The sequence below is a fragment of the Lemur catta genome, chromosome 5 (assembly GCF_020740605.2).
Source record: "Lemur catta isolate mLemCat1 chromosome 5, mLemCat1.pri, whole genome shotgun sequence".
In the NCBI taxonomy this organism is placed as follows: domain Eukaryota; kingdom Metazoa; phylum Chordata; class Mammalia; order Primates; family Lemuridae; genus Lemur; species Lemur catta.
Genome location: NC_059132.1, coordinates 4757626 through 4785225, shown reverse-complemented (window position 1 = coordinate 4785225; position 27600 = coordinate 4757626). Strand labels below are relative to the sequence as shown.

Genomic DNA, 27600 nt, shown 5'->3' with positions numbered 1-27600 from the left:
ATAGAATCATTATATTAGCTTCCAAGGAACATAGGTTGCTTGATGAACGATTTTTATAATAGTAGATCTGATTAATCCTCACAGCATGCTTGTGAACAGGGTACAAATTAGGTACGTTTTACAAATGGGAAAACTGAGGCACAGAATGATGACATAATTGCTCATGTTCATAAAGTGACTCATTGGTTGTCTTGTAACTTTACCTATGATTGATTTTAAGAACTCTCAATTCAATTTGGACTTTTATTATTAGCATTTACACAGATGTGGAAGATATGAAAGAGCAAGAAATAGTGAGCAGGATAATGGCTGGACTTCTGGAAAACTACTATGAATTTTTTGAGAATGAAGAGGAAGATTTTTCATCTAATGATTTGAGTTCAATTACTGAGCAGGTGAGAATATTTTAAATATTGTATTTGGAGGAGGAATTTTTTTTTAAGAATAATATGCTCTTTAAGGCTTGACAAAAACTTGTATGGAATTTAAGTACTGAATTGAAAGTAATTCTTTTGGTTATTATATGTAATCAATGGGTGACATCCATGTAGTATATGGATGTGATTTTTTTTTTTTGAACAACTTCTGTCCTCAGTAATTTGGGTAATGAGGAAAAAGCATTGAAATCAGAGTATACTGTAGAGATTTTTTGTTTTTAACTTAAGCACTGTTTATTTTTAAGAATACTGTAGTTTTTTATTTTTACAAAGAAACTGCTAGCATGGAGAAATGTAGGCAAAGGTGAGGAATTTAAGGTGGAGGAAAAGATTCAGTACAAACTAAAAAATTCAAAGTCTTTCTTGACTAAAATAGCAAGTTAGTGTAGTAGTACCATCATTGTCATTAATGGGAAACATCTGGAGTAATAGTTCAGGTGGCAGATAATTTTTTAATTCTGATGACTCTAAAATATTAAAATCTATTTCTGAGGTTACATTATAATCTCTTGTTGTTACTGCTGTGCCTTGATGGTTGAGATTGTACAAAGTTCCTAGTTACTTTCTCCTTTATGAAATGGGAATATTGAAGCCAAGTAATTACAATGTATTATAAAGCCGCATTAGTCTAGACTACCCAAGCTTAAAATTTGTGATTTAGGTCTTTGTGGAGGCTTTTCTTATGTGCTTCAGAAATGGAAAGTTTGCCACCAAACTTCTATTAAGTTAAAACCTATGAAGTTGTTTGTATTTTAAGTGTGAGTTGGGGCTGCTCCTTTCTTAAAAGGAATAACATGAAAAAAAAAAAAGGAATAGTAATAATTTACCTGGTTAAAACAGTAAAGTAAAATATACAATAAAATGTCTTGCTCTCACTCATACTCTTTACCTGTTCCCCTTTCCTCCCCACATTGGTTTCCTATGTATTTTTCCAGAGTTTTTTTTTAAATACAAATACAAGTAAATATTTTCTCATTTTTTTTTAAACAAGAAAGCATACCATACACATGGTTCTGCCCCGTGTTTTATATCATCAGTTATAACAGTGTATGTTGGAGATATTTTTTTTTTTATTCTTATTTCAGTGTATTCAGTGGGAGTACAAAAGTTTATGTTACGTATATTGCCCTTGCCACCCTCCCTCCCCCGAGATCTTTTCTTAAGAGTATAGAGAGGATATTCTTTTGTGTTTACATTCTGGTAGTGTTCCCTATTGTGTGGATAGAAGCTTGTAATGTGTTTGAGTTATATTTAATAGTATTGGTCCTCACTTGAAAAGGTGACAGTACATTCCAATTTTCTCAGAAAAGTCTTGGTTTATATCTGCTTTTGGTATAATATTTAGTGGCTTTCCTATGATTCACATATATACAGATTTGGATGATAAATTATATGGTCACATTGTTCATTAATGAACATTTGGGTTGCTTCCCTTCATTTGCTGTGAGATTATAAAGCATTATCTCTTGAGAGGTAGTTTATCATACAGCTTTTCATTACTTGATAGTTCTTGTATCTGATTATATAAATTAGGAGTTTTATTTTCTGGGTAGCCCAACTTTTATTTAAAAGAGTTTCTATACTTTTTTGAATTTTTATGGGTAATACTTTGTCTTTGTCTGATTTTCCCTCTTTTTCCTTTCTTTCTATCTCTTCCTCTTCCCATCTTCCCTTTCTCTCTCCCTGTCCCTCTCCCAAAGTTAGGAACTTTTTTTTTTTTTTTTATTTGACAGAGTCTCACTCTGTTGCCTGGGCTAGAGTGCCATGGCGTCAGCCTCGCTCACAGCAACCTCAAACTCCTGGGCTCAAGCAATTCTCCTGCCTCAGCCTCCCGAGTAGCTGGGACTGCAGGCATGCACCACCATGCCCAGCTAATTTTTTCTATGTATTTTTAGTTGGCCCCTTAATTTCTTTCTATTTTTTTTTTTTTTTAGTAGAGATGGGGTCTCGCTCTTGTTCAGGCTGGTATTGAACTCCTGACCTCGAGTGATCCACCCGCCTTGGCCTCCCAGAGTGCTAGGATTACAGGTGTGAGCCACTGCACCCGGCCTCAAAGTTAGGAACTTTAAAGAAATAGTGGCAGACGCCAGATTATAGCTTGTAATGTATAAACTGAGGATGAAATCTGTGTGTGTGTGTGTGTGTGTGTGTGTGTGTGTGTGCATGTGTGTATATGTTTGTATGTATGAAGTAAATCAAGTGGGTAGAATTTGTAGCCTAAATCAGTGGTACATGGAACTTTTGGCAAGAGTTCCAGTTATCATATATAGTTCCTAACCTAAAAGCTTGATTAAAATAATGAACTAATACATCTCTTCAAAATTATTCTTGCCTGAAAGAAAATGACAAGAGGAGGACAAGTCAATAGAAATGCCTTAAACCGTTAATGTCTTGATGCCCATAAGAAATATCATCTGGCTGTGCAGGAGGGCTCACTCCTGTAATCCTAGCACTTTGGGAGGCTGAGGCAGGAGGATCATTTGAGGTCTAGAGTTCAAGACCAGCCTTAGCAAGAGCAAAATCCCGTCCCTACAAAAAATAGAAAAATTAGCAGGATGTGGTGGCGTATGCCTGTAATCCCAGCTACTTGGGAGGCTGAGACAGGAAGATTGTTGAGCCCAGGAATTTGAGGTTACAGTGAGCTATGATCCTGTCACTGCACGCTGGCTGGGGTGACAGGGTAATACACTGTCTCAAAAAAAAAAAAGTCATGTATTGGGGAATTGTGCATGTCACCTTTCTTTTCTTGAAAGTATGTTTTAGTTCAATAATTTATATTTTTAAAAAAACTAATGGCTGTCCAAAGTGAAATAGTATACATATGTTTACTATTGAGATACGTTTACATCATTTACTTTTTACATTTCTAAGATGATTTGACTTGTCAGAACTGATGATGCCCACTTAATGTTTATATATCTTGACTCCTCTACAGTCTGCTGGGTAGACTTCATATTGTTTTTTATTGTGATATACTTCTCTAATACTTCCATTATCCTATAGTTGCCTTTTGTGTATATTTATATCTCACATGACTTGCATCAGTATTTTTGTATGTTTTTAAGCCTTAGAAAGGTTGGCTTAAAATATGTTGTGCTTTACATTAAATAGAATGACAGTAAGAGACACCAGGATATAGTGTTGAATTCTTCATATCTGCCTATGGATAGAAAAGAGGATGTTAGCATATTGCACTGTGCATAGTAAATGAGGGTAGTGCAATGGGTCCTGAGAGACAGTGATGTATATTTAATTATCTTGACCCATGTTGCTAATTATCTGAATCTATTTTTATTTTATTTCTGGATTATGTGTGAGTTACAAGTTAAAAAAGTTCTGATTTATGAAGTTTGTTTTTCTTAAAGCAGATTTGATGACTCCAGTTTGATTTGTGAGGCAGAATTGATAAAGTATTTGAGTGAAAGTGAATATTCTCAAACTCAGCACAATTTGGTTGTGTTCTTAAGTTGGCCTAACTTAAATGTTTTTCATTTCTTATCCATATATTTAAAGGTGTGGGCAAACTTGTCCTATCTTGGCAGTGCTTTGATTTATCTCCTGATTTTGATATTTGAAAGAAGCAAAGTTTATTTAGCATTTTCTTCTTTGGGAGTTTCATTCTATTAATCCAAGTATTTTGCTCTTAGAAGCTTCACAAAGTAGTAGATTTTTTTTTTTTTTTTTTTTTTTGAGACAGAGTCTCACTTTGTTGCCCGGGCTAGAGTGAGTGCCGTGGCATCAGCCCAGCTCACAGCAACCTCAGACTCCTGGGCTTAAGCGATCCTACTGCCTCAGCCTCCCCAGTAGCTGGGACTACAGGCATGAGCCACCATGCCCAGCTGATTTTTTTGTATATATATTTTTAGTTGGCCAGATAATTTCTTTCTGTTTTTGGTAGAGACGGGGTCTCACTCTTGCTCAGGCTGGTCTCGAACTCCTGACCTCGAGCGATCCACCCCGCCTCGGCCTCCCAGAGCTAGGATTACAGGCGTGAGCCACCGCGCCCGGCCTAGATATTTTTATTAGTAGTATGAAAGATAGATGGCTGGAGATGATGAGTAGGTAGTGTTTGAAAGATGACCCAGAGTCAAGTGGACTTTGTATGGGATCCTTAAATGAATGAGAATCTAGTAGGGTGGTTTGAGGATGGAGGTGATAATTATGTTTCTTTATACATTTGAGAAGGCAGGTAGCAGCGTTCTCCACAAGCTGGAGTCTGGAAAGCAGGCATTTCACGAGGCCCTAGAGAAGGGAATTACAGCAGTCAAAGAAAGAAGAGATGTAAGTATGGATGAGGGTTTTCCATAAGTAGAGTTGAGGCAGCCGCATATATAGGGCAAGCTCAAAATAACTTATGATCTGAATAGAGTGTTGATAAGCAGAAGATCAAGTTGACAAGGAGAGGATCAAGAAGAACTTCTGAAGATTAGTGTAGGTTGAGAGAAATTTTAATCCAAGTCTTTAATGCTTAGTCTTGTTCAAAATAGTTGAGTCAGTTATTAGTGTAGGAAGTTATAATACGTTGGGAGGTCTGGGAGTTGGGAGGAGGGAGAAGAAAAAACCAGAAGCAATTGTTCATGTCATATCTTAGTTGATGGTTATTGGTGAAAATACTAGAGAATGTTGGTTTCCATAAAGCTTATTGAATTGAATATAACATACTCAGTATAATTGAGTATAAGGCTTTCATAGTTCCTAAGAACTATTGACTATTGTCACAAAGTGATTTTATAAGTATGATATAACATATGTTAAAATAGTACCTCTGTAACAGAAAGTTGTGGACTCAGTAAGTATTCATCTGTTCTCAGTTTTTTAAAAAGTCATCCTTAAAAATTTGTTTTGATATTTTGGTGTTGTGCTAAAGCTTTCATTAATCAACCATAGTAAATCCCATTTTATACTACTGAAAACAGGTAATTATTATTATTATTATTATTTTGCCAATGTTTTTCTCACTTTAGTTACCAGGTGGATATTGATTAAGCGTATTTTCTTGGCCTTCACTAATTATTAAACACATAGATGGGGAAGGAGGATAATTTTCCATTTGAGCCACTTTAAAAACTGATCTGTCATTTGAGGTTTTCACCTTTGTGTTTAAATCTTACCTCTAGTTGATAACTACTTAAGTCAGTGATTTTCAGTCTTTTTCATCATTACACGTGATCTGGGATAGGTGAGGGATGACATTTACAAGAGTAACAAATTAAATAGAATCTGCTACATAATACTTTAGTATTATAATACTTTTACTTTATAGAAAGTAAATGGTTCTCAGATTGGGGTCATTAACTATCATTAATAATGGCTTTTTACTGACCCATCTGACTAGTGACCTTGATACACCTGTGATTGAGAGCTCCTGCTTGAGGTAGTTTGGATGGTAGACACTTTCTTCACTTATTATAAAAAATGATGCTACATGTAGAAACTAGGATCTATGCTATATAGAAAAAAGACAATTCCAGTGATAGCTATTGTTTATTATATATAGACACTGCTGAAGATTTTTACATATATTAATTAATCCTTTCAACCAGCTCTGTTAGATGCGTAGTATAGCGTCTCCATTTTGTACATAAGACTTGGAGAAGTTAAGTAAGCTGTCCGAGATAGTTAGGAGCAAGTAGGGATATGTAAATATAGATTTTTATGCCCCTAAAGCCTGGCTTTTAACTACTGTATTATACTTCACAACAAGTACAGAGTAGTACTTGTTGATTAGGAGTGTAATAGAATATCACAGTGTAATTACCTTTCTTTTGGTTGTAGTTTTGCTTTCTGACTGTTACATGTAGTAGTAAACAAATTTATTCTTGGTATTTCTTACTGCATTTGGCTAGAATGGGCAAAAACTTTTATTGCTTGGAGTTTTTCATGACTAGTATTAATTTATAAAAGATATTAAGACCTGTATAGGTAGTTTCTTCTTTGGGATAACTTAAAAAAATTTCTCATTCAAAAATATTTTGATGATTTTCCTTCTCTAGTATTTCAGTGTCTTTTTATTAGAGTGATTACTTACATAGCCAGTTTGATAATGGAGGACATTTTGCAGCTCCTGCTAGAAAGATAATTATAACCTTGAGTTGTGCTTAATGGTTAAAATATAAGTTCTTCCTTGTTGTAGGGTCCCATGTCTTCATGAAAAATTCAATCTGAGTCATTTAGAAGTTAGCTGACATTTTCTAAAATGTAGCTAACACCTTAAGACAAAATTTTGGTGCCCTTATTTTTTCACACTTACTGTATATTAAAATGACTTGTTTAATGCACTTGGAAATTGGAGAGATCGATGGAAGTCTTTTGTAACTATTAGATTTATAAAATTGGTTAGAAAATGAAGCTTTTTGAATGTTAACTATACTGTGCATGCTTTTTCATAGCTTGTGGTCTTACTCATATTCCTAGTGATGTATTAATTTTGTAATCATTACTTCCTGCTTCAAAATGTTATGTTTAGCTAGGTGTGGTGGGTGGCATACATCTGTAGTCCCAGTTACTCAGGAGGCTGAGGCAGGAGGATCCCTTGAGCCCAGCTGCTTGAGGCTGCAATGAGCCATGATCGCACCACAGTTCTCTAGACTGGGTGACAGAGCAACACCCCTGTCTCTAAAAAAAGAAAATAAAAAATAAAGTTATGTTTGTCTGGTTTGCAATTTTATTTTAATGTGAAGAAGTTGGCAAATTACTTACTCTGTAAGAGAGATTGGTCCAAAGAAATGAGGAAATAAAAAATGAGTTGTTTGTGTTTGAAGTTTTCTTAGAATAGTATGTCTTAGATTTGTTAATTAACAGTTTCATTACACGTTAATTCTGAACTTCCTTTAATTTATATAGGTTAATGAACTTTCTGAGGAAGAAGAGGATGATGAAAAGCTGGAACATATAGAAGAACTTCCAGAAGAGGGTGCAGAAAAGTCAAATGACATGCCAGAGGTGGTACAATTAAGGATGACTGAAAATATCCTGGAATCAAATAGTGTTACAGCATCAACAAGGTAATACTTCAGTTGAATGAGCTCTAGCTTTTGAGCATTTCATTCTAAATGTAGGCTCACTTAAGCACTAAACAATGCAAATTGTAACTATATGTGAAAGATTGGCATTTGTGTATGAAAAAGAGCAAGAAGAAAATTTTAAAGAAGATTTGTTTTGCTAAGGAATTTTTAGTTATGTTTATATCTTTCTTTGAAAATATAACCCCTTACAAACATTTCTTAAAGTTTATTTTTTTTGTATTAACTTGTTAGTTGCACTGGGTAAAATTTCAGAACCTTTGGAAGTAGAATTGTTAGGGAAGGATTCTGCAGCTGAATTGAATTATATATCCAGCTTCCAGGCTGCAAGTAGGTTGAAATAGGCTGTGAGACTAGAACTCTGTGATCTGTAAGATGGTGCTTTCCAATTCTTTTCATGTATAAAATGACAATATTTATATGGCATACTGGGTAAATTTGGTAAGGGTTGTAGGCTGAAGGCACTATCCCAGCACATAGCTGGGACACACTATTTAGGTAGCTTAGAGAATTCAAGAACACACCCCATATGTAGCTCTGTGTTTGGTGAATTCTGTGCTCGTTCTCTGTAAAGCTCCATGGTTTACTAACCTTTTCTAATTAGAGGGATACAGCTGTATATTTAGTCTACTAGATTTTTTTCATTAAATTTGTGTTCAATAGAATGGTGGTTAAAAAGCAGAGAAAATAATAATTTGAGTCAGAAAGCAAAATGCCATTTAAAAATAACTAGTAATACCTAAGGGAGGAACTGTCTAGTCATTTAGGAAAATTATGAAGTAATTCAAAATAACCTGCTAAATACAACTATTACATTTTTCTTTGGGCCTCTTGATCTTTGTATTATATATAATCCCTTCAAACATGATTATTATTATGGTATATTAACATGTTTATTCACTCTGTTGCCTAATTTAACATTTTGTGCTTTTGTGTGTGTTTATGTATCTTTATTTTTTTGATGGCCTCTTAACTATATTTTAATTATATATTCCAATATTTATCAACTGTCCCTTAAGATATTTAACTATATTCTTAACTATCATTCCTTTTTCTGGACATACTGAGTTGTTTCAGCTAGCTTGTCAGTACTATACTGCTACTAAAAAAAGCCTTTGTTCTTTGGCCCTTTTTTCCTTCTTTTGAATCATTTGCATAAATTTATTAGGCTCAAAGAGTGAACCTCCCTATGGCTTTTGATAAGTGTTTCTAGACTACTTAAAGGACTTGACCCAATTTACGTTGCTATTATCAGTATTTTCTTGATGACCCGACAACAGTAGATTTAAATGGGTATTTATTTTGTTAATTTAAAGCTGCACCCTCCAATAAGGTGGCCACTAGCTACTTGTGTCTTATTTAGATTTAAGACTTAAACTAATTAGAATGAAATGAAATTTAAAGATCACTTCCACAGTTGTGCTAGCCACATTTTAAGTACTTAGTAGCCATGTGGACAGTGACTACCATGACTACCATGCTGGACAGTGTAGATATAGAACATTTCTATCACTATAGAAATTTATTTTCAACAGTGCTGATTTAGAGGAGTAAATTCATTAAGTATTTTTACTTATTTAATTACCATTAAGGTTAAATATTGTTTCAAATACATGTTTCTAATAGCTTCTCTTTGATTATTTGTCTAGTTTTGTGAGGAACCTCTTTTCCTCCAACTTAGTCATTTAAGAAGTATTCATAGCTGAGGGTGGTGGCTTATGCCTGTCATCCTAGCAATTTGGGAGGCCGAGGTGGGACGATCATTTGAGGCCAGAAGTTTGAGGCCAGCCTGAGCAAGACTCCATTTCTAAAAAACGTGGAAAAATTAGACAGGCATGGTGGTGCACACCTGTAGTCCCAGCTACTCGAGGGTGAGGCAGGAGGATTGCTTGAGCCCAGAAGGTTGCAGTGAGCTATGATGAGGCCACAACACTCTAGCCCAGGAGACAGAACAAAACCCTGTCTTAAAAAAAACAGCAAAAGAAGTATTCATTGGAGATTTAGTGGTTGTCAGGATTCTTTTTTTTTTTTTTTTGAGACAGAGTCTCACTCTGTTGCCCAGGCTAGAGTGCCATGGTGTCAGCCTAGCTCACAGCAACCTCGAACTCCTGGGCTTAAGCGATCCTCCTGCGTCAGCCTCCCAAGTAGCTGGGACTACAGGCATGCGCCACCATGCCTGGCTAATTTTTTCTGTATATATATTTAGTTGTCCATATAATTTCTTTCTATTTTTTTAGTAGAGATGGGGTCTCACTCATGCTCAGGCTGGTCTCGAACTCCGACCTTGACTGATCCACCCGCCTCGGCCTCCCAGAGTGCTAGGATTACAGGCGTGAGCCACCACACCCGGCCAGGATTCTTTAATTGTAAGACATAGAAACAGATCCTGGTTAAAGCAAAGAGGGGGAAAAAGATAGTTTATTAATAAGAAGGATACTGGATAGGCCATGAAGGCAGAAGGAAAAAAGCAAAGATAAGACCATGGGCAGCTATGTGGAATTTAATAACACAGGGTCATGGAGGAATCTCTTTAGCATGCAGCTGTTGCTGTGAGAGTTCCAACTGTTTCCTTCTGTCTGTCATTCTGCTCAGGATAGATTTCTGTGGGGCAGTGGGGAGAGGATCTGCCCTAAATTGGGTTAGGTGTCCATTCCCCTGGGCAGTGTAGAACTGGTTATTGTAATTTATGTGTTTACCAGGACCATGTGGAATTGAGGGAGGAGCTCGTTTCCTGGTAAACAGGCCTATTACCAAAAGAAGGGGGTGGGGATATTGGGCAGGAGAAACAGATGTGTCTACCACTGTGGTCTTCTAGATTTAGTGATGATATTTCAGTTAATATCTATACATTTCCCTTTTATTTTAGTTTTGGCCGGTTGATTGTATAAAGGTTAAAAAGTTCATAGGACTACTGTTTTGGTGGTATCTATTACATCATTATAGTACTTTCCAGGTATTTACAGCCCTTTATATCTCATCATTGCTGAGGTAACTGCTGTTTTTTAGTTGAAATCTATTTATTTATGCAAATGTTAAGAATTTAATTCCTGACCAGTGTGGTACCTCACACCTGTAATCCTATCACTTTGGGAGGATGAGGTGGGAGGATTGCTTGAGGCCAGGAGTTTGAGACTAGCCTGGGCACCGTAGTAAGACTGTGTCTCTAAAAAACTTCTTTTTACATTAATTAGCCAGATGTGGTGGTGCACATCTGTAGTTCCACTGCACTCTAACCTAGACAACAGAGCAAGACTCTGTACCCACCCCCTACAAAAAGATACCTTTTGAACTATATTATTTCTCATCCCAAGCAATCCACTTAAGTTTCTTATTCCAGTTTCTTATAAAAATACTTCACTGAGTTCAGTTGATTTGATTAGTACTATATGTCTGTTGTTTTATAAAACTAAGATCATTTCATTCCCTTGGTGAAATCCCTTCAGTGTCTCCTTATTTTATTTACAAGAGAAACCAAAATTCTTAAATGGCCTGTGAGGTTTCTGTGTACATAATCTGCCCTACACCGCCTGCAACTACCCCACTTTTTCTGACATTATGTCTCGGCTGCTCTCCCTTTGGTTGCTTCCCTCTGGCCGTAGCAGAATTTCTCAAATGCACCAGTCTTGTTCCATCTTCAAGTCTTTGCACTGACTGTTCTGTCTGTTTGGATACATGTCTCCCTAGATAGGTGTATAGTTCTCTCACCCTTTTCAGTTCTTTGCTCAAATGTCACTTTCTCAACAATGCATCCCTGCCCCCCAATTCTCGATCTCCCTTATCCTGTTCAATTTTGTCTGTAACAGTTATGACTATGTAGTATATGTTTATTTTTGTTATTGTCTGTCTTCCAGCACTAGAATGAAAACCACCTGACGGCAGGATTTTGTTCTCTCATGTATTCATAACACTTAGAATAGTATATACTACGGACTGGGCACTCAGTCAAGTATTAAATGTTGAATGGAGATTTAGAAGCAAGGTGGAGTTTTCTCGAATGCTCAACTTAATATGCTAAAAATTACATATATAGCAAATGTTTTAGTGTTCTAAGACAGAAGAGATGTAAAACATTCTTTGATTATCTCTCTTGGGTGAAAGAAAAGCAGGGGAGAAATTTCCCTAGAGTGCACAAGGCCCAGTATATGGGGAGCTCTTAATAAATTTGTTCTAAGGAATTAGTGGGTACTGTATTGCATGAAACTGGAGATTGAACCTTTAGTAACTAATGTGTCATCTTTTTTGAGTATTTCTATGAGGTAGTTTGCAAACATTTACTGGAAGTATTAGGTAGCCTACTTTGTATTTCTCTTCAGAAGTAGCCTAGGAAGATATATTAGGAACCTAAGGGAAATAAACATTTAGTGATAGTTTAAATTAGCAGTTTTTAAACTTTTTGTCTCAAACTTTATATTCTAAAAAATTATTGAGTACTTCAAAGAGCTTTTTTTTGTTAATGTGGGTTATACTGTTGGCGTTTACCACATTAGAAATAAAAGCTGAGCATATTTAACCACTGGGAGTATTTCTTTGCTTAGTTGTTCTTTGGAAAGACTTCTGTTTGTAGCTAAAATATATCTATAATCTCATGGTTTTATATTGATGAGTTCCTTCTCCTTTGTTAATTTTAACTCAGTGGTTCTCAAATTTTTTAGTTATATAACTTCTTTATGCACTTAAAAATTGTTGAGGACCCTAAAGAACTTTTGTTTTTGTGGATTGTATCTATTGATGTGTATCATATTGGGAATTAAAACTGAGAAAGTATTCAATAAACCCATTACATGTTAGTGTAAAATTTTTTTAATGAAAAGTAACTATGTTTTCTAAATATGTCCCCCAGTGTTTTTAGTGGCATTGTTTTACATTTTTGCAAATTTGTTGAATGTCTAGCTTAATGGATTCTCATGGTTTCTTCTGTATTTAATATGCTGCTGCTGTGATCAGAAAGTTTGTGTCCTCCCCAGATTCTTACATGGACATCCTAAACCCCAAGGATGGTATTAGGAGGTGGGGCCTTTGGGAGGTGATTAGGTCATGGGGGCAGGGCCCTCACGAATGAGACTAGTGTGCCCTTGTAAAAGGTCTGAGAAAGGCCCATCACCCCTTTCACTATGTGAGGACACAGTGAAAAGTCTGTGAATGGGTTCTCAGTATACATTGACTCTGCCAATGCCTTGATACTGGACTTTTCCAGGCTCCAGAACTGTGAGAAATAAATCTCTGTTGTTTATAAGCCACCCAGTTTATGGCATTTTGTTGTAGTAGTCTGAATGGACTAAGACAGAAAATTGGTGCTGAGAAGTAGGGGTGCTGCTGCTGTAACAAATACCTAAAATGTGAACTTGGCTTTGGAACCAGTTGACTGGAAGAGTTTTGAGCTACATGCTAGAAAAAGGCTACACTGCTGTGAATTGCTGGTGAGGGCTCAGAAGGAGACGGAGGAGAGCTATAGAAAAATCCCTGGTCTTAGAGAATACCTAAGTGGTTGTGAACTGGATATTGGTAGCAATATGGGTGGCAAAGGCCTTTCTGATGAGGTCTCAGATGGAAATTAGGAACATCTTGTTGGACAGTGCAGGAAAAGTGATCCTTGTTATAAAGTGGCAAAGAAGTTGGCTGAGTTGTGTTTGTGTTCTAGTGTTTTGTGGAAGATAAAACGTGTGAGCCATGAAATTAGATATTTTGCTGAGGAAATATAACCTAAGCAAAGTACTGAAGGAACTGCTGGTTCCTCTTGATTGTTTATAGTAAAATATGAGAGGAGAGAATGATTTAAAGATGGAATTGCTAATCAAAAAGACAGCAGAACTTAAAGATTTGGAAAATTCTCAGCCTATCCATATTGTAAAGAACAAGAAAGTGGATTAGGGAGAGAACACCATGGGTGTGGCCAAACTACCATCTGATAAGGCAATTAGTCATATAAACAAAATTCAGGACCTTTTGTCCAAGACAATGGAAGAATGACCCTAAAGTCAATTCAGAAATCATCAGGGCTGCCACCCGGGTTACAGGGCTTGAGTAAAATGCAGAGAAAGGGTCTCCAGTGCCTACACAACTGGGAGGACCTTAGCAAGCTCCCAGTGAACTTGGCACTATGCTCTTCTGCCACCCTAGGTGTGGCTCCTGTGTGGTGCAGGCAGCCCCATCTCTACCAGAGCACAGCTACCTCTACCTTTTGAAGAATGGGAGCTGCCCTTGTGACCAGGTATGGAACCACGGTGGGATGGGATATGGTATATGGTATATTGGTCATTGGAAAAGATTGCTTCACTGAGTTATGTAGATCTTCCAAATGTTAACACATTTGTCATATAATATCAAAAGTTTACATTCTTTAATGTCACCATTGATTGTATCAGAAGCATCTTTTTAAATATTCTGATGCTTTTGAGCTTATGTTGGAGGATACAGGTTTTCCAGAATTCTGATTTTTGCTTGAAAACTCAAATTTTACCATACTGTCAGTCATTTTTCTTGAAGTGACAGTCTTCTTTCTTTTTGAAAAAATGTCTTCCAATATTCAAGAAAAACTTTAGACAAAATAAGTTTAACAGAATTATTTGAGCAGTAAAGGATTCATGGATTAGGTAGCCCTCAAAACCAGAAGTTCAGAGTACTCTGCTTTAGGAGTGTGAGAGCAGTGAGCTTTTATAGGCTGAATGTGGAAGCAAGTAAAGAAATAACTTGGTTGGGTAGGCGTTTGTCTTATTTGGGTATTTGATCTGGTAGAAAGTCCCTACTTAGAGATTACTTGATGGTTTTTGATCGGTCATTTTACTTTTGACATTGGGCTTCAGTTTGCTTACATAGGAAGCCAAGGCACTGGAGCCATTTCAGTCTAATGGCCTCCTGATTAAAATTTTTTTTAACATCATGCAAATGTTAGCACAGTGAAAAAGGTAGGTACAATGAACATAGTTTTGACCTTTCATAGACAGTGTCTTGGGGACCCTCAGGTTCACAGACTACTCTTTGAGAACCAGGTGGTTTAAATATTTTTGCATGAGTTGTATTGATTGGTCTATTCATGAATCGGTTGTTTGCCTAATATTAGTTATATTTTGTTAAGATTTAAGCTGTGTTCATAGTGGGCAAAATGGTGAAGTTTGGGTTTGAGCAGTCTAGAGCACATGAAAAAGCAGTAATTTTGGTTGATTGATCCTGAGGTTTAGTCTTTTTGTGTGTGTGTGTGTGAGGTTTAGTCTTATCCCAGAGTTCCATGGAAATTTCAAGATTATTTCTAAATTGTTGCTTTATATTCACGTATTTGTCATTTAGCTTTGTATATAAATGTACGAATTTTAGGAAATTCTTACATTTAAAAAATTTAAAGAGAGGTGGGAGAGTTCTAAAAGAGTTCTTAACTTTTCCCCCAGTGCTTTGTAATCTTTTTCCTAGGCTGTATTAAAAGGTTTGTTTTGGTTTGTGGTTTAGGTGATTTTTAATCTGTGCTTATGCTTGCAGAACCACAAATCAAAAAACAATTATTTTGCGTTATAAACTTTATTTAAAGTTGTGCTTCTGATGCCTTGGTAAAGCTTGGAATTTAGAAAGAATGAAAAATTTATATTCTCTGTTGCTAATGCTGGGGCTTCATTCTTGTAAGTTCATTGGTTTCTGATGGTTGGGTTTTAGATGAAGTACAGAAAAGAGGGTGTTAGTGATTTAGGAAGAGCTCTGAGTTTAGGGTTTTAAGATTGGTCTCCACTTCATTTTGTGGATGGCTTGTTAGGAAAATGTGCTTTCAACGGACTAGAAAAGTATGAGAACTATAATGTATGTAGTATGTTTTTTTTTTTTTTTCTCTCATCCATTGGAGCAAATAGTTTGCAAAATACTTCATTTGACAGATTTTACCATTTCATATTTTCACATCCGGTTTCCACTTAAGAGTGTAAAAAGGAGGCATTAGTACTTTGGTGGGAGTATCAGAAATGTTGGATGAAAAAAATAGAATTTATACTCTGGGTCATAAGAGAGTCTTATTATGGTAAAAAAATTTTTAAGGATTGGCACATGGTGAATATTGATGGGTTCTCTTTTCCCCTGTCCTATAAATGATGCCTTTAATATTTTAAAGACTTGTTATATATCAACTTTTTGACTAACTTTGTAATGGTGAAAAATCTTTCAGTATACTCTTGTCATAGGTATACAGTACTTCCAAATTGATGGGAAAAGTGAGGAAAGGATTTTCACTTTTGGTTTTAAAGGGATATGTGATTTTTGATTTTGTTTTGTTTTGTATGTTTATTTTTTGAAACCATAGCTTTTAAATGGTGATTTTGGTATGGTTCTGGGACGACTTATCTGGAAGTCATCCAGTTTTTAGATTTGAAAAATTTAACCATTAATAGTTTTCTGAAATTGTATAACTGAATAATTGTACTCTATTTTAGATCTGTTTGAGCAATTTCATATTTGTAATAATTTTTATACTCCTGGATATAGTAGTATGATTAATGAAAACAAATAGATTGATTTCTCTCCTTATATTGGGTTAGGCTTAAGCCTTTTTTGTAGGTGTTCTAGCCAGATTCAAATTTTTGTCCTCTTTTCCACACCTCCTGAAAAGTTGTAAAGTACTTAGGAAGAAAATTGTGGCCTGTTGATTGGGGTACCTCCTTGTCAGTGGTAACCTCATGTTGCAGTCTGCTTCTGTTTAAACTGTAAAGTGTAACAGGCTTTACTATATTTGGGAGGACTCAGCACTGAACTTGCTCAGCAGTTTTTATAAGCCCATCACCATCCTTTACTGTATTTGAAGTGAAATCTCTTTACTTGATATTTTTGTTGGGAGATGCCAGGTGTTCAGAATGGCTTGCAAGTCTGTTGCACAGGTAAAGTGATCCTTATCAGATTTAATTGAGGCTGAGCTGTGCAGTACATTTATTGAAATATTGTTTGTAGCATTAAATATTTGCAATTGGGAAATTATAGTAGTAGCTCCCTGTGATCATTTTATTTGAATTACAAATAATTGGTATTTGGAATAAGTGGTTACAAAATTGATCTTATGTTCTCAAGAATATGTGATTATAGGCAGATTTAAAAATAGAGTTAATAGCAGAAGGGATAAAAGGTCAGGGAATGACTACAATCTTTAATGTTATACTTGACTGACAACTTTAAAATATGTCCCTTGTGATTTAATGTTTGTTCTGTTAGTCTAGTTGTCTTTGTCTGGGGGTTTAATGAACATAATTAACATTTTTAGGTGGTCTTAAATATCTGCCTATAGTACCTAAGTAATTTGAATGAAATGTATCAGCAATTATTTCTCTTGTAAAGTATCTTTCTTAATTAGGACTCAACCTTATGATAGCTATGCAGTTTAGCTACAGACACATAACTATGTTGATAAATCTTTTTTACATCCATAGATGTGAGTCATGGTTTATACCTGAGGGCTTTTTATCCACAGAATTTGACTAAAGTCTGATAATAAACAACAATTAAAATCTGTGAAATCTGAAAACTAAATCAGTCCTTTGTCCCTCAGAAGCTCGGAGAACAAAATTGTAAAATCAATTTTGTGTATAGCCTTATGGGTGACAATCTGACTCTTAAAGTACAAAAATCTATTTATTTGATTTTTTCACTGTGGCTGTGTGGGAGGTTCCTTATTAAAAGGAGCTATTTTTTGGATTGTTCCAGCATGTTCTTCAGGGCTAAAGAATCTTTACTTTGCACTAATAATCCAGCTTGTTGATCACTACTTTTATATATACATTTGTATTTCAGTAGCAATTAAAATGGGTAGGAAGCAAAACATAAAAAAAAAAACCGAATTATATTGCCTATCTACCCAATTTAAGACCATTAGAACTTTTGCCTCTTTTTGGCTCCTTTGGATAACTGGTAATCTTATTAAACTTTATTATTTTTGGAGGCTAGATATGGATCTAGGCCAGTGCTTCTGAGACTTACTAGTATGTTAGTTAAGAATTGTCACTGGTGCTTGTTAAAAATGTGAACTCAGGCTGCGTGTGGTGGCTCACACCTGTAATCCCATTACTTTGGGAGGTGGAGGCAGGAGGATCACTTGAGCCCAGGAGTTGGAGGCTGCAGATGATGCCATCACATTCTAGCTTAGGCAACAGAGCAAGACCCTGTCTCCAAAAAAAAAAAAAAAAAAGAAAGAAAGAAAGAAAGAGAAGAAAATTAGAATCATACTTTGTTAGAGATGTCCATGCTATGCTGTGTATATTTTTGTTTTCAGGTTTTTTATTTTTGTTTTTGTTTTAGAAGACAGTAGGGCTTTGGGGTCCCCAACTGAGGGCTTTGTGCATTTGGGCAAGTTAATTAACATCTTCAATCATCGGTTTTGTGGAAAGGGGGAAATAATTGTAACTCCTAGGATATTGAAAGTTATTAAATGAGATAAGTGCATGTCAGGCTCCTAGCCCATACCGAATATTAAGTGAATATTAACTTTTTTTATTTTGGTCTTGTTAGTGGTATGTTTTCTCAAATTTATTTTCTTTGTTTAATATTTGAAACCTTTACCAACCAGATTCAGAAAATATTTCCAACCTGTTATATAACTGAAAACATGAAACTTAGTGCATGCTCTTCTGGTTGTGTCAATAATGCAAATGGGGCAGTTTCCAGCACATTTTGTGGTCATTTAGTATTGAACATTTTATAGCTAATTTCTTTCTTTGATTACAGTGCCCATAAATCTCCCATCAGCATCTTACCAGCCTCTGCGGAGTAAGTAGTATATGTATAGAAGACAAATGTTTAAGATTTTAAAATATTACTAAGCTGTAGAAGTGAAAATCACGTATTTATTATGTTCACTTTAGAGGAAAGATTGTACATAGGCAGTAAACTAGTTAGTATTTTATGTACTGTAATAGGAACAAATGAAGAAGAAACCCATTGCTCTATTATACAAAATAAAGATGAGTTTTCTTTAGATGATTTTTTTGATCTTCTGAAATAATTGAAAAATGTCAACAGAACTTTAAGTTTTCTTTATAAAATAGGCTTCATGTAAAAAATATGAGCAATATTATAGTTTCTTTTATTCTGCTGAGTGTTGATAAATTATTTTGCTTTATAAATGAAGCTTTGAAAAGTCTTACGTATTTAAATGGCTTTCTATATAGTGAGGAAGGAATTATTGGGACAACTGTTCTTTCTACCTCAGTTACAATTGTGACATTGTGGTTGATTTGTATAGGATCATCTATTTGGGTAAATTTCATCTTAAAATTTAAGCCAGTATCATGTATTTCTTTTTACATTTTGGTTTACCCATTTAAATGCCATAATAATTTGTTTTACTGGTATAGGTTTTAACATTTATGTTTATGTGGCCTTCTCTCCAGTTAGAGTGACTGCTTCTCACTAAAATGTGTTCTGTTATGTAGCATTTTAGAAAGAACAATTAGAGCAGCTGTGGAACAGCACCTTTTTGATCTGCAGAGCAGCATAGATCATGATCTTAAGAATTTACAGCAGCAAAGTCTGGTGTGTAATAATGAAGCAGGAAGTATTAATTGTGATGGGGAAGAATCTAATAACCAGTAAGAACGATTTTACTGTTATTTATTGTTATAAAACTGTTTTGTTATTTTTAAAAACTGTATTTTTATTTAAATAACGGGGTCTTGTTTGTCTTGGGGATTACTGAAAGTCAGTGTATATATTTTTATGTACATCCATAATATTGAAAGTCTCATAACTTTTTCATAAAGTATCTTTTATTAAGTCCAACACAGCCAGGTTTTCCTTCTCGAACACCAAATGAAGTGATGAGTTTACCTTTATGGATTATGTTGTTTGAAAAATAATTTTTAAAAATTAGACTCATACTCTGTGCAGGAGATGGTCATACTGTGAGGGGCATGCAGTGATCTGGACAGATAGATACAGGGACAGCAAACAGATGGACATCATTCTAGTGCATGTGGTCATTGAGTGAAATGGTGGGCAGAATCATCTTTTGCTATTGTCATCCCCTGCCACCAGCCTTTCCCCTCCTCACATGTTTTGTTAGGTTAGTTGTTAATATAGGTTGAGCATCCCTAATCTGAAAATCTAAAACTTTTTGAGCCCTGACATGATACTTTAAAGAAATGCTCATTGGAGCATTTCAAATTTTGGATTTTCAGATTAGGGATGCTCAACTGGCAAGTATAATGTAAATACTCCAAAATCTGAAAAAATCTGAAATCTGAAACTTCTAGTTCCAAGCCTTTCACATAAGGGATACTCAGCCTGTAATTGAATTTGTGTAAGTTAAAAGTACATGTAATGTGTGATGTTACTTCACTCTTCATCGGACCTGTTACCTTTAAGTGGAGGAAAATCTCACTTCCTTTCTTGTTACCCCAACCCTGCACTATATTTATATATGTGTCTCCCTCAGAGACCACAGTGTAATGATTTCATGTTTTTCATGTCAGTTTTTATTTTGGGGACAGATTTGAAAGGGATGTACTCAAATTTGGAAGATTTATAGGAAGGTAAAAAAATAGATGATTAGGTAGAGTTTTTTTTTTTAAAGATAATTTTAAGAGGGTTAGCTAACCAGAATAGCTGTTAAATATGAAATGAAGCTGAAAAATATTAATGGACATGAAAACCAGTGGTCGAAATGTTTACTGCGAGTGTGCTGTGGATGGCACTGCCAGCACTGCAGCTTTCTCTGATGGCCCTGGTTCATGTGCTTTGAAGGCATGATTAAAATTTATACGACTAGCTCTATATGGAGTATTTGGGTAGAACAGGAAGAAAAAAAGCAGTACTAAAAGTTGGAAATAGTGGGAAAATGTTTCAAAGGGTATAATATAAGCAGATTCCTTGGAGTTTGTCCCTATCTTAGCTAGGGATCCTGAAAACGTATGCCCATTGCTTGGACAATATTCTTATTTTCACCACTTGGGACATAGCTTATGTTCTGTCAGTAAGTGGTGTCATTTCTGTAAACAAAAACTGCAATGTTTTGCATATTCTAAAGTATGTAAGATGGAAAATCTGCAGTAGGAAGCTATTTCTGTTATACTTGATAAGGTGCTGGATACTGTGATGTCTAGTAGTAGACTTGTATTTAATCAGGACAAATCAGTCATTATTATGTGGGAGTGTGCATTTGTAAGGAAAATCATTATTTTGGCACATAAATTATTTTAAAAGCCATTCATTAGCTTATGAGAATTATCATAGGGGATTACAAACAAGGCCCCTCACAACATCCCAAGAAGAGATGAACATTTAGCAGATTTAATAATTTAGTTTAGTGAGACAAAAAAAAGTGTAGATTTTTATGAAAAGGACACATTTTCTTTAACAAGTGAAAGTTTCAGCTCATTATTGCTATTTATTTATTTTAAAGACATTAGATATTCAACATTTGGCCTGATATGAGTTTTTAATCTTCATTACTAGGGTTGATATTGCTGATGATATTATTAATGCCAGTGAAGGTAACAGAGACTGTTCAGAACCTGTGGCTAGCACTAATTTAGACAATGAAGTTATACAGCAAGATTTTGTATTTGAGGATGAAGAAAATAACCAGGTAAGAAATATAAAAAAGAAAAAAAATCTGTGTTAAGTGTGTTAGATGTACAACTCTAATTGCTTCGTGTGTTCTTTTGCTTTTTAAGTTTTCTATATTTCTCAGAGTTTCTCCGGAATAACATGGTGTGGGGAAGGGAAAAGAATTTTCTCACTACCCTTCATGGTTCTTAGTTGAGATAGAGCCCTGTAACAAAAGACAGGTTAATGAGAGAAAAACAGAAGTTTAGTCACATGTACGCCTCATATACACATGGGAGATATTCATGAGAAAGTGAGTAAATCTCTGAGGGGTAGCTTAAATACCATCCACTGAAACAAACAAAGAAGGATGTGGGGGAGACCCAGTTGTGATAAGATGACCAGGAAAGGCACCTGAAACAAAGGTAAGGTTTGTTATGCAGATTGATAACAAATCTGGTGATTTGGAGTCACTCTTTTCTGCCTAGTACAAAGTGGAGAAACCCTTAGTAATGGAGATTTCTGTTACAGATACATTTTTCTTATAAAAGGGTAAACTTCTCCGTATTCTGCTGTGTTTGCTGTTTCCCAAGATAATCAGCTCAAAATAATCCTTATGCCAAAGAGCCATAATTTGGGGTGGCATGTTTTGAACTCTCACCTTTGGCATCTTTTCAAAATTAGAGAAAATCCATGAACATTGTTTTAATAACAAATTATTGTCACTGTCATATTTGCTAATGGTAACATTGTTTTTAAAATAATTGCAGTTAAATGTACAGAGGAGTATCCTTTTAAGACATGTTTCAAAGTGTAGTTTTCATAACATTTTTTAAAATAAGATGCTAAGTTAATGGATAAGGAAAGTTTCTTCAGTACATTTTCATTGTAAACCATACAGTAATGTAGGTATAATAAGGAATTTAGAGTCAGCAGACCTAGATTTGTATTTGCCTTTGCTTCTTAATAGCAGTGTAACTTTGGCCAAGTTACCTGTCATTCATTCAGTTATTTATTTTTGAGAACAGGGTCTTGCTCTGTCACTCAGGCTGGAGTGCAGTGGCATGATCGTAGCTCACTACAACCTCAAACTCCTGTGCTCAAGCAATCCTTCTGCCTCAGTCTCCTGAGTAGCTAGGACTACAGATGTGTTCCACCACACCCTGATAATTAAAAAAAATTTTTTTTGTGGAGACAGGATCTTGCTATTTTGCCCAGGCTGGTCTTGAACTCCTGGCCTCAGGTCATCCTCCTCCCTTGGCCTCCCAAAGTGCTGGAATTACAGGCATGAGCCAAGTTACCTGGCCAAGTTACCTCATTTCTGAGCTGCATTTTGCTTTTCTATAAATAAGTGGGGTCAGTACCTACATTAGAGGATTATTATAAGGATAAAAAGAAGTGAAAATATTATAAAATAATTTTATGAAGTAGAAAACATTTCAAAGAAGTTAAGCTGGTGCTGTTACTGTCACCAGATTTGTGTGTATTAGATTAATAGCTTTTCATATATTCGTGTTTATTGCTTCTGTAGTTGTCCCCTTGCTCTTTCCTGGCTAAGTTTCTGCCTGTCTACTAAATCATTCCTGTCAGTATAAAACATTTATACTGGTATTTCTTGTATGTTTAGGGGGAAAAAAGCCTCTCTTAACCCTTATCCCACTCTAGCTATATCCTGATTTCTCTGCTTCGCTTTATAATATCATTGCTGAAAGGGAATGTCTATGCCTGTTTTCTTGTACTCCTCCCATTCTGTCTTAAACTCACTCCAGCCATCCTTTCCCCACCGTTGCTCTGAAACTGTTCTCGCAAGTCACCAGTGATGTTTATTGAACAGTTTACCTGAACTAATAGCAAAACTTGATGCAATTAATTACTCCCACTACCTTGGTATACTTTTTTCACTTGGTTTTCAGGATATCTCACTCCTCCGGGTTTTGTTATTACTTCACTGGCTGCTCTAACTCAATCCCTTTCACTGACTGCTTTTCATCTTCTGGGTCTCTGACATTTGGAATGGCCCAGGGCCCAGTTCTCAGATTGCTTATTTTTATTCACTTCTTTGGTAATCTCATTTAGTCCAATGGCTTTAAATACCATCTGTATGCTGCTGATTCCCAGATTTGTATCTCCAGTCCAGACCTCTCTTTTGGTGCTTTAAATTCCTGCGTCCAGCTATTCCACCCAACATTTCCACTGGACTATCTTACAAGCATCTGTAGGAGAGGAAAGATTTCTTTCTTTACCCATCATTAGGTTCATGACTGAGGTACCCAAAATAAAAGACAGATTAACAAGAGAAAAGCATACATATTTATTTAGTGTAAGTTTTACATGATACAGGAGCCTTCAGAATTGAAGACCCAAAGAAACAGGGACATCTGTGTATTTCAGTGCTTCAGTTTGATGAAAAGTAGACAGTGGTGCAGAAGAATGATTAAACAAAGTGGATATGATCTAATAGTAATAAACTTGAGGGGGAATTTACCAGGGCCTGTCTGTTCAGATGCTTTTCTGTGTCCCTGTGTCTTCTAAGATAAGAACATTCCTTTCCTCCAGGTATAAAGTAGATATTTCCAGAATGAAGGTTTTATAACCTGCTTGAGGAGAGGAAGAAGGAGGGGAAGGTGAGAATGAACATTTCTGCCTCTGTAGTTTTCTCAGATGCCAAAGTGCCGTATTTTGGGATAACGTGTCCTGAACCCCAGCACATCTTAAACATACACCAAACTGAACTCCTGACCTTGTCAACAAATCTTTCCTGTCTTAAAAATCTCAGTAAAGGACAATTTCTCCTTCCTTTGGAAAAGCCAAAAGCCTTGGATCATCCTTGATTTCTTTCACACTGCATATTCATTCCTTCATAAAGTCCTGTTGGCTGTACCTTTGAAGTTTATCTAGTACCTGAACACTTTTTACTGTTTCCACTGCCGCTATGTAGGTCCAAACCACCGTCATCTCACTTGGATTAATATAGCCTCCTAACCAATCTCTTCATCTTTGTTTCCCTATGGTCTGTTTTTAGTGCAGCAGCCTGAATAATCCTTTTAAAAAGAAAATTAGATAATGTCGATTCTCTTCCTAGAACCTTCCAGTGCTGTCTAGGTATTAAAAGATAGCAGTAGGCACTATGGAATACTGACTGATATAGTTATGACTGAGGCAGCTAAATCTTAAGGTCCTGTCTAGATTGCTGTTTATGTAGATATCTCCTTGGCTCACTTTCTCACCTGATCTTGCAAATATTTGCTCAATTTTACCTGCTCAGGGAGACCACTGTCTTTTCCCTACTGATTTGAAATGGCACCTTCATCATAAACTGAATGCCTGCATATGTGTGTGTTTCTCATTCATTCACCAGCAGTGAATGAGAATGCCACATCCTTGCCAGCACTTGCTGTGTACTTGGTGTGTTAGTGTTTTGGATTTTGGTCATTCAAATAGGTGTGTAGTCATATTTCATTTGAATTTTGAATTCCCTAATGACATACGATATTGAGCATCTTTTCATGCTTATTTGCCATGTGTATATCTTCTTTGGTGAGGTGTCTGTTGAGGTCTTTTACCATTTTTTAATTGGGTGGTTTTCTTATTACTGAGTTTTAAGAGTTCTTTGCCTATTTTGGGTAACTTCATCAGATGTTTTTTGCAATTTAGAATTTTTTTTAATATGCTGCTGGATTCTGTAGCAAATATTTATTTAGGTGTTTTGTTTTTTTTTTTTTGAGACAGGTTCTCGCTCTATTGCCTGGGTTAGAGGGCAGCGATGTCATCACATAGCTCATTGCAGCCTCAAAGTCTTAGGCTCAGGTGATCCTCCTGCTTAGGCCTTCCAGGTAGCTGGTACTATAGGCATATGCTACAACTCCTGGCTGATTTTTCTATTTTTAGTAGACATGGCATTTCACTCTTGCTCAGGCTGGTCTTGAAGTGCTGGCCTCAAGCAACCCTCCTGCCTTGGCCTCACAGAGTGCTAGAATTACAGGCGTGAGCCATAGGATTTTTTCTTATGCAAAGAAGTAGTTCTCTGTTGATTTTTAAATAAATAAAACTTGTACAGTAATTTGGGCTATTTTGAGGGTTGAAGCAGTATAAAGATGAGTAGCCTGATTAGAGCTCAGATCAAAATACCTGGACTTACCAGTAAACTTCCCATAAAATCCATTCATTTCAGGGTAACTTCATTTGTGGCACCTCCCAAAACGTACAATTATCCGTATCTTGCAAACACTGAGAAACTGTTGTAATGTAGTTGCCTTCTTTCAGAAGTAAAGCTAGAAGTAACTGGGAAACTCTGGCAGACAGCCAAGAGGCTATCAGAGACATGGCTGTCAGTTTGACTTGTACCATGAGACCTCATCAGTCTTGATCACATAAATGCAATAGAAAGAATTGTGTTAGGTTGAACTATGTTAATATCCCATTTATTAAGAATTTGTTAAGCAAATGAAAGGTACAGAAGGAAGTGGGGGTATTTAGCCTATTTAAAAGAAATAACTAGCATGCTTGAGCAAAGGTAGATGGGTGGAAATGGGAAGATGGAGAACTAAGCAGTGTGGAAGCACCAATTATAGATGGCTAAGGAATGACTGGAAACCAGAGAAATTTCTGGAAATGCCCATCAGGCTTTAATTAGCTCCTAGCAGTAAGCCCCAACAGCCACTAAAACATTTGTAATATGACTGCACTGCACCACCTGCTGCCACTGCCACTGCTAAAGAAAGCTCTCTAGTTTACCTGAATTGAGACCAAAGTGCCTTAGTCTTACGTTTGAGGACCCTGATGTTTGTGGAAAGGCACATAGGGAAGACATAGGGGTGGTATAGGTTATTTTTCCAGCTGATATTTTAGAAAATAATCAAGGTCTTCTCTACCTATGTACAAAGGAATGTTTTTTTTTTTTTTTTTTTTTTTTTTTGAGACAGAGTCTTGCTCTGTTGCCCAGGCTAGAGTGAGTGCCGTGGCATCAGCCTAGCTCACAGCAACCTCAAACTCCTGGGCTCAAGCGATCCTACTGTCTCAGCCTCCCGAGTAGCTGGGACTACAGACATGCACCACCATGCCCGGCTAATTTTTCCTATATATATAGTTTTAGTTGGCCAGATAATTTCTTTTTATTTTTAGTAGAGACGGGGTCTCACTCTTGCTTAGGCTGGTCTCGAACTCCTGACCTCGAGCGATCCACCTTCCTCGGCCTCCCAGAGCTAGGATTACAGGCGTGAGCCACCGCACCCGGCCTCAAAGGAATGTTTTATCTAGAATGAATTCTGAGGAGGTAAAATTTCTTTAGGTGATGAAACATACATTTTAGCTAGTTTTAAAGGAAGTATATTTCCCTTCTATTCAATTGAAGTCCAGCAGTATTCTAATCAGCTTCTAATGAGTCTCATTTTTCTTTGTCCTGGGGCATCATATAGAGCACAGTGTTGCGCCTGGTTTTAAATTTCATCTACCTTCTTCACTGTTGGGCTGTCAGCTTTTAATTCATCTCTCTTTTATATTGCCTCCGATTTCTTTTTTGTTTACTGTTTTCAGTATTTGAAAACAAAATTTAAGAATTATGTTGCCTAGTCTGGCTGCAGGGTGTATGTGAGTATTATATTAGTCTTTATACTTTGTTTCAATTATTTCTTAGTAAAAGGAATTGTAAGTTAAATAAGAGTTGGTGATATAATAGTATGCTTTTATAATATAGATACATAGTTGTTTTTGTTGTTGTTGTTTGTTTGTTTTGGTTTTTTTTTTTCTTTTTTTGAGACAGTCTCACTCTATTGCCCAGGCTAGAGTGCCATGACGTCAGCCTCGCTAACAGCAACCTCAAACTCCTGGCCTCAAGTGATCCTTCTGCTTCAGCCTCCCGAGTAGCTGGGACTACAGGCATGCACCACCATGCCCGGCTAATTTTTTCTGTATATTTTTAGCTGTCCAGATCATTTCTTTCTATTTTTAGTAGAGACGGGGTCTCGCTTTTGCTCAGGCTGGTCTCGAACTCCTAAGCTCAAACAATCCGCCTGCCTTGGCCTCCCAGAGTGCTAGGATTACAGGTGTGAGCCACCGCGCCTGGCCTAGATACATAGTTTTAAATTATTTCTTTTGATTGTCTCATAGTAAGATAGGCAAATAAATGATTGTTACTCTCATGTTTGTGATGAGAAGGGTGTAAAGCTGGGGCTTGGATTTGGTTTTTTGACCGAGATATCAAGGTTCTTTTTAACTAACTATTGAGTCTGAGTAGTGGTTATATCATGTGCCTAGAAATTTTCAGAATATAAAGCTATGTTCCAGAGCATAAAGATTGCTGAAGTCTGATTTCTAGATCAGTGGTTCTCATACTTTGGGTCTCAGGACCCCTTTATAATCTTAAAAATATTGAGGTTCCCAAAGAGCTTTTGTTTACATAGGTATATGTATCAATATTTACTATATTAGACATTAAAATTGAGAAATTTAAAAAATATTAAACTCACTCATGGTAACACAAATTAAGTTGCTTTTTTCCTTAACACACAACTATTATAAAACTTTTTAGTTTGAGGAGCAGCATTGTTTTAGATACTTAACAAATATTGTTAATGCCTGTCTGACTTAGAAGAAGACAGCTGGATTCTTCTATCTGCTTCTACATTCAGTCTGTTGCTATACATTGT

The 27600-nt window shown here is 36.1% G+C and overlaps 1 protein-coding gene across 8 annotated transcripts in view; it reads left to right on the top strand.

Annotated features, from left to right (window-relative positions):
- FAM13B (family with sequence similarity 13 member B) overlaps positions 1 to 27600 on the top strand; it is a 71282-nt gene that overhangs the window by 20882 nt on the left and 22800 nt on the right. For 2 of the 8 annotated variants that reach the window (XM_045550857.1, XM_045550859.1), the window contains exons 6-11: positions 254 to 395; positions 4620 to 4718; positions 7281 to 7441; positions 18137 to 18178; positions 18844 to 18999; positions 20864 to 20996. In XM_045550857.1, coding sequence (XP_045406813.1) covers positions 254 to 395; positions 4620 to 4718; positions 7281 to 7441; positions 18137 to 18178; positions 18844 to 18999; positions 20864 to 20996 — 733 coding nt within the window. The remainder of the gene's footprint in view (positions 1 to 253; positions 396 to 4619; positions 4719 to 7280; positions 7442 to 18136; positions 18179 to 18843; positions 19000 to 20863; positions 20997 to 27600) is intronic. The other 6 variants (XM_045550862.1, XM_045550860.1, XM_045550864.1 and 3 more) reach the window with 4 other exon arrangements.